Source organism: Equus asinus, chromosome 29 (assembly GCF_041296235.1).
Source record: "Equus asinus isolate D_3611 breed Donkey chromosome 29, EquAss-T2T_v2, whole genome shotgun sequence".
Classification (NCBI taxonomy): domain Eukaryota; kingdom Metazoa; phylum Chordata; class Mammalia; order Perissodactyla; family Equidae; genus Equus; species Equus asinus.
The window spans coordinates 41,339,694-41,357,562 of NC_091818.1; the positions used below are offsets into that span (position 1 = coordinate 41,339,694).

At 37.0% G+C, this 17,869-nt stretch overlaps 1 protein-coding gene across 6 annotated transcripts; it reads left to right on the forward strand.

The window, feature by feature from the left end:
• The first annotated feature begins 1,605 nt into the window (after positions 1–1,605).
• On the forward strand, positions 1,606–15,981 carry LOC106824649 (aldo-keto reductase family 1 member C23-like protein). 6 transcript variants are annotated; one of them, XM_044762281.2, is made up of 10 exons: positions 1,606–1,762; positions 3,665–3,832; positions 4,701–4,817; positions 5,021–5,158; positions 6,123–6,200; positions 6,650–6,772; positions 9,544–9,653; positions 10,822–10,987; positions 13,834–13,916; positions 15,594–15,863. In XM_044762281.2, exons 1-10 carry the CDS (start codon positions 1,679–1,681, stop codon positions 15,634–15,636), a joined length of 1,110 nt encoding a protein of 369 aa, XP_044618216.1. In that variant the 5' UTR covers positions 1,606–1,678; the 3' UTR covers positions 15,637–15,863. The 6 variants fall into 6 exon arrangements, with proteins under 6 accessions (XP_044618216.1, XP_044618214.1, XP_044618219.1 ...); XM_044762279.2 differs by lacking the exon at positions 15,594–15,863 and adding an exon at positions 14,002–15,514; XM_044762284.2 differs by lacking the exon at positions 5,021–5,158 and having other exon boundaries at positions 15,594–15,981.
• Positions 15,982–17,869: the final 1,888 nt, after the last annotated feature.

Here is a 17,869-nt window from a genome sequence, read left to right on the forward strand (position 1 = left end):
CCCCAAAGCGATCCTCCACTGATACAAATATCCCAGAATCACTAGATACTACAGACCAAATATGTGAAAAGCAAAAAGAATTTTAAGACTGAATGCCTGCTCCGATTCTCGGGATGAGCGCAACATGAAAGCTGGCAGTCTAGTCAGTTCTTTTCTGAGCATGCATCTTGCCTGGCCTGTGTGTGAGTTTTTAATTCCCCTGGATACATCACCGCCTTTTGAGTGTCTCAATAACCAAAAAATACACACCTCAGATTCTCCTCAGAGCTTTATGGGGTCTATTCTATGTCTTCACTCTTAACCTCTTGCCTTGGGCATCTGTGCATCTGCAGTTCCCCTTGCGGCAGTAATGAGCCATTCCAGCTGCTTTTCAGTTCAAGCTTAGAGTTAGGCAAAATGGACAGCAGTCTTTCAGGCAGCCTCAAATAGGTTAGAACATTGCCAATAAGGTCTTCTATAATCACTCTGCTTTGATACAGGTAACTGGGAAGTGGGCTGATGCCTCTCACACACCAAGCCTTCACTGTTCCAGGCAGGGAAATGGACAAGGTGAAAAAAAATGATGTAATTTCCTACCACTTTGGATCTGGCTTTTTCCTCACTGGGGTTCACTTTGTTGATGTAGATCTTTGTTTGACAGTTTTCTAGACTTCCTGTAAGGTTATTTCAGTTAGTTTCTGATTGCTTCCTTATATTCCCATGGGAGAACTCAGGACTTTCTTGTCCGCCATTAAGCTGACATCACTGTATGTGTTCAATTTGAAATGGCTTCATAATATTCCATTATATCAATGCATCATAATTCCCCTAATTTCTCCCAAGTTTATTGTAGTTTAAGTTGTTTCCAGTTTTTTATTTCATGAATACTGTTGAGCAAGATAATAAATTATGTAAATTATTCTTGAGGTTTTTTTCTAGTTACATCATGATAGTTTTTTAAAAGTTATATTACTGGATGAAATGTATAAACACACTAAAATTCTGTTTTCACACTGTGCATAATTTGAGATAACTATTAATAATTATTGCTCCAATAATCACCTTGCCAAAAATGTCTTTTTTGAGTGCACTTTCAAGGATTCCACCCTTGTCAGGGTGGGATATTCTTTTTATAAAGCAAAGAAAAAATAGAAACAAAAATAATTTTTCTAATGAGAAAGGTAAAAAGACAAGCTTTCTTTCAATTTTAAGTTCTAATTTCCTATTGAGGGTCATCTTTTTAAAAAATGCTTGTTAATCATTCTTCTAAGTTGTGTGTCTTTTTATGTGTGTAAGACACTTAATTGTTTCAAATGATGTATGTTCAAGAAGGGGCTTCCTCATGGCAAAAGAAAAAAATAAGAGATTGGTATCTGGAGGTTTCTGGTCTAACGTATGGTCAATAATTTTTCAGCTAATGTTTTGTAATAATTTACTGCTGGATGTGGATCCTGAAGGTAAAATTTACTTGTCATTATATAATAGATCATTAAGATACCCCTTTGATAAAACAAAACCAACAAATTAACTGGTTAAAACTGTCTTATCACTCCCTGAGTTTCTGTTTTAACCTCGCTCCTCCCACATTCCACTTGGTAATAGTTGGACTGCAGACTTGGGTGTTACCCTCCTCTTATTCATACAAGCTGTGAGAGCAGAAGATTACACAGAGTCTGCTTAGACAGAGAAGCAACAGTCAATGGATCCCAAAGGTTGGCGTTTGAAACTAAATGATGGCCACTCCATTCCTGTCCTGGGATTTGGCACATATGCGCCTGAAGAGGTAACAGTAGTGATCTTGGGGTTGAGGATTCCAAAGAAAATAGACCGAGCATGAGTGGAAGCTGACTCAGGTTGGCAAGTCATTGAGTTACTTTGTGACTCTGGGAGGCTCATTTTGTTCTTGTAACCAGCCTAGAAACAGGCCTTATACAGAGAGACAAAGCAGCCAGTGTTCTTTCCACATCAGGGTCTGACTGTGTGGTCACCCATAGAGTCTTCTGGGTTTTCCTCCAGTTTCTATCTATTTCCCAGGTTGGCAAAAGTGATAAAATTTAGCAGTCAAGAACACTGACTATAAGCTGCCTTGCTTTGAGGGTAATTACATGGGAGTGGTTTCTCTGTATATTACTGAAATTCAAAAAATCTTTCCTCCCACCAAAAAGGATACGCACTGCTGAGTGCCTGGCAATTGTAGTCCACATGTAGTTTCCCTTTAACTTCACCTACTTCTTGGAAATTTATCCTGAATGGAAAGATAATACCATTTGAAGGGATAAGCTACAGTCTTCCAGAGCAAGGTTTCGGTTCTTCATCTTTGTTACTACATTAGATTGAAGCAAATAGTTAAAGTTGGATCTTGGGCCTAGAGAGAGAAAAGTCACTGAGTTGCTAAACTGGAAGCTGGAAATTTGCCTTCCCAAGTTGGCTTTGGACTATTTAGTTGCATGACAAGGGGCTACTACTTAAATGTTGAGTCTCACTTTCTCATTTATAAGACAGACGGAAATGTTGAAAGAGACATTTTGGAGACAGAAGACAGGACTTGTTTACTTTGTAGTGGAAAGTGGGATGAAGGGGAGTGAAGGGTCAAGGATATCACTGAAGCTTCACCTTTGTAAACCTCTGAATGCTCCTACATCTAAGGAATGAACATAAGCAGCAGAGGTCAGTTAGACCAAGAATCTAGCTCCTAGCAACATCGTTGAACAAAGGAAGCTTCTGAAATACTTAAAAATAAATGGAATGTTATGCAGCCATAAAACAGATGGAAATCCCACCATTTGCAACCACATGGATGAACCTGGGGAGCATTATGCTAGGTGAAATAAGACAGACACAGAAAGACAAATACTGCATGTTCCCACTGATACATGGAATCTGGAAAAAGCAAACTCATAAAAGCAGAGAGTAGGGGAGTGGTGATAAAGGGCTCGGGGAGGAGCTAGTTGGAAAAATTGGGAGATATTAGTCAAAGGGTATACAAGCTGGCAGTTGTAAAATGAATGGTTTCTGGAGAAATAATGTACAGTATGGCAACTATAGTTTAAAAAGTATTATATTCTTGAAATTTGGTAAGAGTGAAGATGTTAAGTGTTCTCACCACACACACAAAGAAGTTTACTAAGTGACATGATGAGCATTTTAATTAGCCTTATTGTGGTAATCATTTCATGATGCTTAATGTTATGAAAACATCACATTGTACCACATAATATATATATTTTTAAAATTTATTCACAATTTTTATTCAGCATGTTCTGTGTGACAACACTGGTAGTGGACACTTAGAAGTGATCACCTTGTTTTTTGAGACTTCATTCCATGTTCCTTTTCTGTTTGTTGATTTTGCTTAGTAATCTCTCAGTATATAAATCATATCCATGACTCTAACTCTATGCTGAGTCCTATGATTTCTTCCAGCAAATCACTGAATCTGGGGGTGATCTTGGGGACCTTCAATGTTAGTGATCAACCAGTGAATGCCATTGAAGGAGTTCTTCAGATGCCCAACTTTTATTACTTACCAGGAAAGACCCAGGCAAACTGACATGGGTTCATCACTACATGTGCAGAATTAAGCTAAGACATAAGGGAAAATTAATTCTTGGGAAGGTCAAAGCTGTGCCTTACCTATCTGTCAATCACATGGATATCCAACTTTGACCTTTGGTTGCTCATCTAGGTTCCCAAAAGCAAAGCTACGGAGGCCACCGAATTAGCTATAGATGCTGGGTTCCGCCACATTGATTGTGCTCATTTGTACAACAATGAAAAGGAAGTTGGACAGGCCATCCGAAGCAAAATTGAAGATGGCACTGTGAAGAGAGAAGACATATTCTACACTTCAAAGGTGCTGTATATGTGGTGTGTGTGTGTGAACATGTGTGAACGTAATTGTGTGGAGATCACAAGTATATAATAGGACCAGATGTTTGGTGAATTGTGCTTATTGGTACAACTATTTTCACTCATATTCATGTATTAAATGTCGTGTCAAAAAAAGATGATAGCTTTCTCATCACTGTTTTTTTTTAAAGTTTATGATTTCAAAGTGTAGTCGCTACTTTTCTGATCCTCAGACCATGTCAGTGTGATTTAGCATGGACTATTGAATCAGACAGAACTGTTATCAGATTACAGTTTCCCTTATCATCTGAATGACTTACTACAATTTCTTAACATTCTGAATCTCACTTCTCACCTCACTCAGTAAGAGAGAGCAATATAACACGCACATTGTTTATTAAACAAGATATAGTTATATCTATAGATACATATAAAAATATAGCTGAATTGTGCCCAGCACATATTAATATGTTTGAAGCACTTTTTGCCCACAGTTATCTGAAAAAAGGGATGCTACTTATTCCAATTAAGATTGAATATTTGATAGAATTAGGCTATCCTTGTGAACTGCTTTGTAGACTCCATCCAACAGAGTTCAGATAATGGGCATGGCTATTGTTTGATAACACTTTCTATTTGATGGTTCATTTCCTTCCATTGTTAGTAGAGGTACTGATGATAAATCCAAACAAATAATAGTGTATCTAGGAGTAAGTCAGATCAAAAGGGAATGCAAGAAAGAAAAAAGCATCTTTCCTATGTAGTCATAAGTTTCCAACAAGTAGAAAAATGTTTATTTATTAGGAGAAACAAGAAAAACAAACTGGCTGAAGTATTAATCCAATGCAACTTCCATTCTTTAACCTCTGCAGCTTTGGGTCACTTTCCTTCAACCACAGTTGGTCCAGCCAGCCTTGGAAAGATCTCTGAAAAATCTTCAACTGGATTATGTCGATCTCTATATTATTCATTCTCCAGTGGCTCTGAAGGTTGGCAATTTGCATAATCACACCTACTTTACTTCTTGTGTCAGAATGTCTATCAGCTTGTATGGATGATGAATTAAGATTTTGCTTAGAAGGATGTAGGAAGTATTACACTAGGAAAGAATCCTCAAAATAATAATTCCTGATTAGCTCTTCATGTCCTTTTTTTTTTTTTGAATCCTTAATTACCTTTCCATGCCTCCCAGAGAAAAGAGTTCAACAATCTCAAATCCTCTGCCTCAAAAACTCAAGGAAATAAACATAGGAATACTCAACATGCATTCCTGATTATGAATCCTGTGTCTCTTGGGGCTGTCAGGAACACAAAGGTTCACACAGCTGTGGTGAGCAATGAAACTGCCATATACTTTAGGATAATGAATTGATCTCCTCTCTCTCCATTTCAATATTATGATATTGATATGATATTATGGTGCAAACTTTGGGTTGGTCCAAATCTAGCAGCCATCATAGGGACTTTGGAGACCTTGCCTGCACCCTTGGCTACCTTCAAAATTGAATTTTGTTGATTACACTTAGCCATTAAAGTATTATCTTATGTAGGATTCTTGATTTTAAGCTATAGAAATCTACTCAAGCTATGTTATTCAGAACAGTTTGTTGGGTTATGTCAATGAGAAGTCCAAGACATGGACAGATTTAAGAATTTGAAATAGTCTTCTGAAATGTCTCCTTTTCTCTATCCCTTAACTTTCCATTATTATTGGTTTGCTTTATTTTTCTTGCAAGATTTTCCCTTGGTGGCAAATATGGCCATGGGGCAGTTCAAGTCTCGTTGTCACTAACACTTGAGAGTGTCTCTGGTCTTCTAATCGCATCTTAATTCTTAAGAGAACCTCAGATGTCCTTGTTTGGTTCATGTGCCTGCCTTTGGGCCATTGAATGTTCAGACAGATGAGGAACTCCATTGTCTAGCCTGGGTCAAAATTGCAATGTTTTCTTTTTAATGGAGATAAGGCCATGTAACTTACTGTCATTTCCAGTGTGAGGGAAGCTTTTTGCAAGAGGAAAATATAAGGACAGATAAGGCTAACATAAGATACTATGAGTTCCCTTTAGGACTGAGGAAAATGAGTTTATTAAAACATATAATCAGTGTAAGAGATTAGTGGAAGGAAGCCTGTGTCCTAAAGACATTCCTTACACCTCCATATGCAAATCATTTTATAAATATTAGTATCTAGTATGTTTCAGATCCTAACTGACATAGGTTTAGTTTCCTGGCAGCCTTGCTAAGTTTGGAGAAATTATTTTGTGGCGTCACTAAAATGATTGCTTCTATTCCAGCCAGGGGAGGAACTTCTTCCCAAAGATGAACATGGAAAACTAATGTTTGACACAGTGGATCTCTGTGCTACATGGGAGGTGAGTGCTTGGAGGTGAGAGCACAGAGGAAATGAGGAGAGGGGGGATCTGATTTCCCCTTCTGCTTATGAGAATGAGCTATGCACCATTAGATTCAGCAATTCATAAATTTTAAAGGAATAGATATGCTGTAGTCATGTGGAGGAAATCATTACCAAAATATTGAGAGAAATGGAGCAGAATAATTTTGGACAACAAAGACAGGCATCTCTTTCCTTCAAGGTGTATACTGTCTCGCATTTTTCTCAGAGAAAACAGTAGTCCTTATCCTTGCCATCACTACATTCTTTCTCTGTTTAATTTGCTATATTTTTCTCTTCTTGTTATTCATGCCAATTGGCTTCATTGTTATTTCTTGACAGTTGTTCCTTTTAACAGATTTTTCTTGCATTTATTCTTGATCTATAGCCAGTTGTACAAGTGATTCTTCACCACCCTTTCCTCCCCAGGCCATGGAGAAGTGTAAAGATGCAGGATTGACCAAGTCCATTGGGGTGTCCAACTTTAACCGCAGGCAGCTGGAGATGATTCTGAACAAGCCAGGGCTCAAGTATAAGCCTGTCTGCAACCAGGTGAGCACCCTTGGCTTCCTCTACTTTCTATTCTTCATCTTTTTCTTCTGGCACTCTGCCAGATGTCTATTTGGTCTCCATTCCTATCCATCCTACTTTTATGGAACAGAAGATTCTAGAGGGCAGAGCTTCTGTCTTGATGGGCATGGAAGGAACCCATAATTGTATCTGTTCTTAATGAAAAAAGTGGTAAGACTTTAGTTGTAAATTTTCCATAAGAATTTAAAGAAGGTAAAAGAGTTAATGGCAGGCTAAAACAGTTAGCCAGAACTTAGAGGGAAGGTGACATTTCTTTGAGCTGTAAATCATGGTCAGAGATTGGATTGGTGAAAGTGATTTGGAGGAAACTGTGTACAGGAAGGAAGGTTATGAAAATTTGGAATTGGAAGTAAATAAGGAAAGAGTGAAAATAAGATGACGTAGGTGCTAGGGGTTTGGAGGGAGTTTGGATGTCTGAATCCTTCATCTTGATATCTTTGCTTTCATGGGTCTTTGAATAAGAAGCACAGATACAAGAAAAAATAACTGGAGACTATGAAATTCATCCAGGCTAGAGGGATGATTTACGGTGATACTAATTGTGGATGAAATCAACACTCTGGAACATTTTCAGGAATACAGAGCAGATCTTGTTATTTACTTAGTCTTAATCTGATTCTCCTTGTCAATTTCTACCCTTAAATGAATTGTTTATACACATTATTCTGTGTCTGGTTCTGTGTTCTTACTCTTTTTGTCTACTTTTATTTCATTATGTAAGAACATTTAATATAAGATCTACTCACTTATCAAATTTTGAAGTATGCAATACAATACAAAAGAATATTGTTAACTATGGGAACAATGTTATACAGCAGATCTCTAGGACTTATTCATCTTGCATAATTGAGGCTTCATGACCATAATTAGCAACTCCAGATTTCTCCCTCCTCCCATCCTCTGGTGACTAAGAATCTGCTCACTGGTTCTGTGAGTTTGACTATTTTAGATTCCTCTTATAACTGGTATCATGTACTTCTTGTCCCTCTGTGAATGCCTTATTTCATTTACCATAATGTCTTCAAGGTATAACTTTGAGTCAAGAAGTAAGTGTCTCCAATTGGAAAATGTGGCTTATGAAGTTCAAGAATTTGACATATAGTGCTATATCACTATTGATTTTCAACTATAAAAGTTAATACATTCATGTGATTCTAGCATTAGCTTTACTCACAATTTTTATTACGAAAATTTTCAGAGATTCAGAGAAGTTAAGAGTATGGTAAAGAACATCCATGTTTTCCCTCCAATATTAACAATTTTTCACATTTTATCGCATTGCCAAATATGTGCATATATGTGTGTGTATACAGATACACACACACACACATGCAATATTTTGCTGACCTTGTTCAAACTAAGCTGTAGATATGACAACTTACCCTATGGATCTCAAAAAGCATATGGTCTACTAGTCAATCCATATTCAAACTTTCCTAGAGCTTTCTCAAAGTGTTTTATAGATCTTTTTTAATCATGAGCCACTTGTGGTCTGCAGATTTTTATTCATGTCTTTTTAAGCTTTGTTATGCAAGAATGGTCACTCACCCCTTTATTCCCCATGACACCCAGACAGATTTTTGTTAAATATTCTGGATTCACCTGATTGTTGTCTTGTGACATCAATTAACTTTTTCTCTATTCTGAGTTTCTATGTTAAAAGGTAGCTCTGAATGTCTTATTACCTGAAGGTTAAAGACTTTTGGCAAGAAATTTTGCTTTGTGTGATGCATCTCTCAAATTGCACTCCAGCAGGAAGCCTGTCATGACAAGTTGTCCCACTATGTGAAATTTTAGTTTTGTTCTCTTGGTTAAGCTAGTTGTAGCCAGGTGTTTTCTTTGTCAGTATATGATTTTGCCTTTGAAGTTACCTAGCAATCTGCTGGGTGATAATTGTAATCAGAGGAAGCCATATTGCCCCAAGTTTTCATAAAATGTTTGAGTAGCTATCAATGTTTTTACCCTGAATTGGTTATTTCATTGGGATTTGTAAATAATAATTTTCAATTTTAAGCAATATTTTATAATTTTTTACCTGACATTTTTTGGAAACAAAAAATCCCTTCATCAAATCAGGGTAAAATATAATTGTTCCCATAAGGTATGCTAAAAGCTTAATTCTTTCCCTTTAATTATCAATGTTTCAAGAAAGCAGTCATTTTAAGAATCACCTTCAGTGGGAGCAAAGATTTTTGAGTTTTTTTCCTGTCTCTTTCTCTCTATCTCATCGTTATGGACTTATGAATTTGTATTTACTCTATGTGTTATAATTTCTGTTAGTCATTATTCCCTTTGATGCTCAAACCTGCCATATGTCACCATTGAGATCCCCATCAAACTGGTTCTTTTATCCTTTAGATATCCCTTCATACATCTTTGAATAATTTTTTGCTTTCTGGTGCAATTTTATGTCCAAGGATCAAAAAGTTCTTTTCCTGTCCTGTATCTGGAATTAGCCATGTCTCCTGGTAGTGTATAACGATACTGAGAAAACAAGATCTGATCCATAGAGTCAGTTGTTCTCAGGAATGTCATTTTTTTTCTTTACCCTTTTAGTGAATAGAGATATAATATTTATTTAAAAAAATCATTACTTGATGTTGATATTTTCAGCTCATATTTAATAATACACAATTTTTTTATTCAGCTTTTTCTTGGCTTTTACTCTTTCTGTTTATTTTAATATTGCCATTTAATATAATCTGACACTTTTCCATATTGGCATTCTGTAGGTGGAATGTCATCCTTATCTCACCCAGAGGAAACTGCTGGATTTCTGCAAGTCAAAAGACATAGTCCTAGTTGCCTATAGTGCTTTGGGAACACAACGTCTAAAACAATGGTAATGAAGATAACAGGGAGATTCCCTAAAACTACTTTTGATGAAATAGTTTTAATCATACTGGACTCAGTTTTCTGGAATTAACTCTCAACTGGTTTAGGGGAGAAAGGTGAGGGATGAAAGAAACCCTTCTCCATTATCACCCAATCACCCTGCCAGATCTTTACCATTATATGTGTCCGCTTCATCAATAATAACTGCCAGCATTAAAATCTATATATAATCCAATAATCAAGACAAGAGTCATAAGCCTAAATCATGATTTAGTTATTTGTTAACTAACATTTCTAGTAATATACTCTCTTAATCTCATCTACTTTATGTCTAAAATCAGGATAGTAATATTTAACTCCCAGGGGCTGGCTTGGTGCTGTAGTGGTTAAGTTTATATACTCTGCTTTGGCAGTCTATGGCCCACAGGTTCAGATCCTGGGCACACACCTATGCACCACTCACCAAGCCATGATGTGTTGGCATCCCACATAGAGGAAGATTGCCACAGATGTTAGCCCAGGGACTCTCACCCTAAAGCAAGAAGAGCAAGATCTACAATGGATGTTAGCTCAGGGCCAATCTTCCTCACACACACACACACACACACACACACACACAAATGTAACTCCCAGGTTTAGCATCAGAGAAAAATTACAATCTGAGACGTTTTTGGAAACTTCTATAGAAATATTGCATATGATAAGTAATGATAAAATGAATAATTATCCTTTTGGGAATACTCAGCTTTTATCAATATCTTAGTAAAGTTAAAGTAAAAATTATCCTATTCTTTTTATTTCTCTTTCTCCTTTCTGCTCTTCTTCTTACTTTGAGGGTTACGATCAGAGAAGAAAGACAACCACTGAGAAGTACTAAGAAAAATCCATGATTTGGAAGCATTGGTCTGAACTCAAGTATGCATCAAAATGACCTGGAGGGCTTTGAAAACACAGATTGCTGGGTGCTACACTTTAGTTTCTGACTCAGGTGGTCTTATGTTATGCCATGGAATTTGCCTTCCTAACAAGTTCCTGGATGATAGCGATGTTTCTGGTCCCTGGACCACATTTTAAGAAGCAGTGGTCTAGAATGGATGTGCTGAGTCTGTTTGGAAGCTTCGGAACAAACTGAGTACTGAATCTCAGGTCTTCAACATTACTGAATTTCCTTTCAGGGTAGACCAGAGCTCCCCAGTCCTCTTGGAGGATCCAGTTCTTTGTGCCATGGCAAAAAAGTACCAGCGAACTCCAGCACTGATTGCCCTTCGCTACCAGCTACAGCGTGGGGTTGTGGTTCTGGCCAAGAGTTATAATGAGAAGCGGATCAAAGAGAATGTGCAGGTGATGAGTGAGGCTGTGGGCATAGGATTTCTAAATAATATCCTACATGCTTATTCTTCTTTGTAAGGCTCTCAATGCATCTTTGGGCTCAGATGAGTTATCTGTTATTTCCCATGTGTGTACACCTTATGTGTGTTCCCATTGGTTTTCTCCTCCTTTTGCCACAGTAAGAGATTGGAGAGAAAACAGAGATTTTATTTCTAGCATGAAATCTTCAATGTACTCTTTAGCCCCGTGCAAGTAAATCTCATTTTTTTCATTCTAAAATGAGGGAAATGAGCTATGGGATTTTCTTTGTCTATTTAGGCTGCTATAACAAAATACCACAGACTGGGTGTCTTATGAACAACAAAAATTTATTTCTTACAGTTCCGGATGATGGAAGTCTGAGATCAAGCTGCTAGTGTGGTCAGGTCAGGGCTCTCTTCTGGGTCTCACACTTCTCATTGTATCCTAACATGCTGGAATGGGCAAGAGATCTCTTTCAGGTCGCTTTTATTAAAGAGGGCTCCACTGTCACGACCTAATCACCCCTCGAAGTCCCCACTTTCTAATACTATCACAATGTGGGTTAGTTTTCCAATGTAAGATTTTGGAGACACGCAAACATCAGAATGTAGCAGTGATCTTCAATCTCCAAATCACTATGCTTTTAGTTTGCATTTCCTTGGATACTAATGTACTTTCATTTTCATGTATTTATTTTGCATGAATTTCCACTTTTGTGACGTGCCCATTCAAGTCTTTGTTCATTTTTATCAACTTGTCTATCAATTTATGAATGTGTAGAGACACCATTATTATACCATTAGCTATAGCTGCATAGCAAACTATCCCCAATTTAGAGTTTTACTACAACAGCCATTTATTTAGTTCAGGATTCTGTGGTTTGACAGTTAGCCTATGCTCAACTAAGCACTTCTCTTCTAGGCTGGAGTCTCTCATGTATTTGCAATTAAAAGCCAAGCAAGGAGCCACCTCTGCTTTAGGAGAGGTTTTGGCCGTTGTCACTGATGTACAAACTTTGTTCCATAAAAATTTTCACATAGTTGGCAAGATTATTGCCAACTGTTCTGTTCTTCATCTCATCAGAGTGGCATGATCCCAAGCAGTGAGTGGATACTTGCAGCGCCTTTTCATGTGTAGTCTCAGATTGGACTCACCACTCTTCTGGCAAATTTTCTTGTCCACCGCAAGTTACAGGACAGGCTAGATTCAAGGGTTAGAGACTCTTACAAAAATGCTTTTGTCTTCTCATTCAAATTTGGATCTCTAATACACCTGGGGTTGATTTTTCAATACGATGTGAAATTGGACCCAAATGTGTACCTGTATAAATGAAAATCCAAATGTCTATATTTTCCCACAGATTTTCATAGTCTTCTCTGTCATATATCAAATGTCCCTCAGTCCATTTCTAGTCTCTTTTTTCTATTCAATTACTTACTTTTCTCTACTGTCTAATTATTCTGTAAAATAAATCTTGCTTTTCAGAATGGTAAAATTGTTTCTTTATTCCTCTCTCTTCTTTAAGAATGTCTTGGCTATTCTTGACTAGTTGTTCTTTAATGCCAAGTAGAGTATCACTTATAAACTTCCATGAAAAATAAGAATGTACGTCCTTGGTTCCTATTGCATTAAAATTATAGATGAATTTGGAGAAAAATTTCGCTTTTACAAAGACCTCCAATTTATGATTATGATAAAACTTTTAGTTACCTTGATGTTCTTTATATAATTTAATACATTTCATAACTAATCCCAAAGGCATTTACATAATCCTTTCATCAAATTTATTCATAGTTAAGTGGTAACTTAGATACTCTTTTGATAAGCATTTAGCATTTCATTTTGAAGATTTTCAAGTGTACAGGAAAGTTGAAAGAGTAATGCAATAAGTGCATTACTTAAATTCATCAGTTATGTCATTGATATTTTGCCTACTATCTATCTATCATCGACCGAATTATGTATATATTAGTCTCTCTGTCCAACTTCTCAATATATCACTATCTTGGAGTATTATTATTGACTGGTGGATTTACTTAGTTCAATATATTAGCCATTATTGACAGTCTTTTCCGTGCTTAAAGTGTCTCACATTTAGACAGTGGCATTATCTTCAAGCCAGTCACTGTGTTCTTCGAACATGACATCATTAGTATTTTGAGAATTATTGGTCTAAATAACCTGAAAAAATTGTTTTTCACATTCTACTTCTTCATTGATGGCATATATGAATCCACTTTTATTCATCAAAATTAGTAAATTATGTGTTGTATTTTTTTTAAAGATTTTTATTTTTTCCTTTTTATCCCCAAAGCCCCTGGTACATAGTTGTGTATTCTTCGTTGTGGGTTCCTCTAGTTGTGGCATGTGGGACGCCGCCTCAGCGTGGTCTGATGAGCAGTGCCATGTCTGCGCCCAGGATTCGAACCAACGAAACACTGGGCCGCCTGCAGCGGAGCGCGCGAACCTAACCACTCGGCCACGGGGCCAGCCCCTATGTGTTGTATTTTTAAAATGTATTTCTAGATTCTTCTAGATTTGCTAAGTTCACGACTGTGTCTCTTTGAATAATGTCACCTTTGATCCTTCAGCTTTCTAAAAGATCTCCTTTGTGTCTGTAGTCTTGTGCAGTTTCAAGGATTATATATAAGGATGAATTTCTATTTAATTTTTGCCTGACATTTATTACCACTTGAGTATTTTGCTTAATGTCTTTTGGAAACTTCTAAGACATTTTGAGTGTTGCCTCTGCACCATTCAGTCTGATTTTCTTGGATTTTCTGGATTGGCAATTATGCAATTTAAAAATCATAAAAATCTTTCTACTTATGTGATAGGTTTTTGAATTCCAGTTGACTTCAGAGGACGTGAAAGTCTTAGATGACCTAAACCGAAATCTTCGGTATTTTTCTGCACAAATGTAAGTGAATTTTGTAAATATGTTTGCCTCAGTTTGTATTCTGATAATGAGTGTATGATGATTGTTAAAATTTACTCAATACCAGGAAGACAGAAGCCAGTTTGAGACAGGGATTGGAAAGGAACTTTCTGGAATCTCATCCTAGACACTCTCCAGATCTTTGTTCACTGACACAACAACAGGGTGATTGAAGCAGGGTCAGCTTGGACTTACACACATACATCCTGCCTTCATCACTCCAAGGAGCCTTCTAAGAAGCTCAAGATGATTGCTGAATCTACATCTTCCATGTAGATCTCCCATATCTACAACAATCCAGTGGACATATACTGTGGCTATCACCAGTGTAGCCTAATTCAATGTTTCCAAGACCATGGTTATTTTCATCTGCTCCCAACGTCTCAATTTTTTACCAGATTAAAGTTTTCTCTATCAAGCTTTTCATCCACTTCAGAAATTCCTGTCACCCCCATATGGAATCTTCATGAGATCCTACTAAGTTTATGTTCTTCATAAGTTTCCAATTCTCTCCCTTCCTTTTCACTGCATTTTTGTTCAGGACCGACATATTACATTTCCCTCCAGAAAGGCTGGTCTTTGGGGATCAATAGGAATTTTGGGTTTAGAATTTCTGAAATATGGAGATCTCAATGAAGAGGACAATATCTTCAAGAAGAGAGATTTAAACCAAAGGGGTAGTCTGGAGACAAAAGCACCATTGTTGGAGAGAATTTATAACCAACAGTAGATCTTTCCTATTCTTTCATGCTCTAAGGTTCTGGTATTTTGAGAAAAACCTTCATTATAAATGAGGGAAAGAGAGGGCTCATTCCTTCTGCCTGTGAGAATTTTAATTCCTAATAGTAATAAGTATGATAATGTATGGAAAGGGACTAGCATAATGACAAGTTGTGAATATTCTAAAGTTGGTAGATGTATTTTCATCCTTGCTAATATATTTATTAATACAGCTTCAAATGAAGAATAAGGTAGGGAAATTATGCAGAGATAAATACAGAGTGGTAATGAATCATTCATCCTTCCAATAAATTAGATATTTCAATAAAAAGCCATTATTTTCTATCATTTTCTATTTTGGGTTATTACCGAATAGAGATCTCCCTACTGTACAGTAAGCTCCTTGTAGAAGGCACTCGATTTTTATGTGGCATTCTTTCCATTTCTGAAACTAACTGGATATATTGTATGTGGTGGGAAGTTAGTAATTGATAAATTTTGAAAATTGAAGTGAAATTGCATTCAGTAACCTGTGTCATCCTAAAGTTTTTATCAGTTCCAAGCATGTGACTGGACATGTCCTGTTAGATACGAGGCAGAATCAGTCTCTTCTTCCACTAAAGATTTGATATAAGAAAGGACAGGCTATCTTGTTGCTTTCTTGACAGAAGTAGCTAAGGAGAAGATCATATTTGAATTTCTGACTCTGTTTCGTCTGGGTATTGAGTTCTTGGCAGGGACTATCACTTGGATACTTTAATTATTTTTATTATTTTTCAATTATTGTGATGTCATGTTTGTGAAAGAAATAAAGGCAGATTCCATATCCAGTTAGGAAATAAAATGTTTAGCTTTACTCTAATGACTGCTTCATAGAAATTACTTCTCCACCACCCTACAGTCATTGAATCCATACATGTATTGCTTTTTCCAATTTAGGCTTGCTGACCACCCTGAATATCCATTTTCTGATGAATATTAACATGGAGACCTTTGTCCTCAATTCTCCCAGAAGCCCTGTGTGCAGATAATGAGATAAGAAATGTCTCAGATGTTGAGAATTGGACACATCAGCATGGGTTCCTTCCATGCTGCTTAGCAACTCATACTCAGCAAGACTTAATTCCATAGGTCAGGAAGGAAATGCACTTTATTTTTTCACTTCTTGTAAAAATTAAAGATTTTTGTCCCAAATATCTTGCCTACACCAATCTCTGTTTGGCTTATTTTCTTTCTATTTGACTCAATAGAGCCAAAAATTGATTTACCTAGAGTTTGTGATGGAGTTGGGTGTGGAACGGGATACAATAAAAATAATTTTATAGATATTTCCGGAGTGAGGTGGGTAGAGTTCTCATTCTATAAGGAAGTAGTAGTTAGCAGTTATTTATCAGTGTTCTTTTAGCTCTGCATGGAACAAGAAGACACATTATACATGGTCTGGATGGTGAGAAACATATTGCAAAAATGACCAGCAATGCATAGGCTCCCTTTAAGCAGCTCAGGGGATCACTACTTCAGGAAATCCCAGAATGAAGTATCCCTCTGGCAGGTCTGTCACCGTAGGTGGGAGGGGAACCAGCCTGGATGGAGGATTAGGATTCAGACATACTGTAGGTTTAGGGTGCGGGAGTTGAGCACATATCTTTTTGGGAAACTTTGAAAATGCCTTTGCTACTGCCCTCTTATAGACAAAAATAAACTTTCCACAGTATGTTACCATAAGGCCAGAGCTGAGAGTCAGGACTGCCACATGTGCCTAGGGAACAGTAATGAGCTTACTGGGTTGTAGTTGGACAGGAATTCAAGACATGGCTTATTGAACAAATCACCCTGGACATTGACTTCATATTTATCATACTTTCTCAGGTTCAAAAACATATTAATTTGATATACTTGATCCTTTTAAATGTTTTGAACACAAAGCAAGCAGCACTTACAAATATGAAACACTAAATATTCATAAGCCATTAAATATTTTCTGTAAAGCTAGTATAATATGGTGAATACCTTCAGTAATTCCAATTCTCCTAAATTTTCAAACACTATTTTAAAATATATGCATGTGAAATAGTACAAGGCTTACAACATTTGTTCAGTTTTAGGAATTTTTTTTAAATATACAATATATTTTCCACAATTTTTAGGGGTACAAACTCAGTCATGTAATTGTAAGGAACCAAATTTTGAAATAAAACCACTTTGTTAAAATTTGACACAATAATGGCCCAAACAGAGACAATCAAAGAACTTTGAGACTAGCAGTTGTTCAAAACCTGGGTATACTTTCTAACACCTGTACTTGCAACTATTTCTTCCTCTCATGGCCACATTCTCTGTTGTAACCACTGGGCCTTCAAAAGTTATTCTTTTCAGCTGGGACAAAATCAAAAAAGCTGTATAACCCACAGTCTTTGCTAAAATGATTCATCCTTTAAATTAGAGGAGGTCAAGCATGTTCTCAGATTTCAGTTCACATTTGTATGACTGTAGCATAACCTTATTTTGTTAAGATATAGTGAATAATTATTGAGATTGGATATTTTTAGTAGGTTGCAATTGCACTCCTTTTATATTTTATAATGTCTCCTTGGACATTTTTTAGTCAGTTCATTAAAATTCATTTGAAAGAGTTGCTCCCCTGGGAAGATCAGTGTATATGACAAGGGTGGCCAAGTGAACTCTCTAGGCATGCTTCAGGGAGGGAAAACAATAAGGAGAAGATTGTAGCTGCCTCTGACACAGGAAGGGTTAATAATCACTGGAAAAAGCTTGCCAACAAACTGCGACCCGGAGGTGAGAAGGCCGGTTAGCCAATGATGGGTAAGACCTCCAGGAGGAGGCAACCTAAGACAGGCGTCGGCTGCACAGGGGCACAGATGGAGACATGATATCGGGAGCAGGAGGGGCCGTTGCCTAGGAGGCCTTGCATGCTCCAAGAGAAAGTATACGAGCACAGCAATAACATGATAATATCAAAACAGAGGCCAAGGGAGGGCTCCTTGAGAAATCACTAAGAATTCTTGGCGTTTGCTAATTACTTCATCCAGAACACTTGTGTATGTTTAACAGCTGTAAGCTATGTATATATTGAAACGCTGGTTATAATAAACTCAGAGTGGCCATCAGCCGTCTCCGCATCTATCCTGATGTGTACATTGGATTTCGACACCAACATATGGTGACCCCGATGTGATCCAAGATCGGCGGCATTA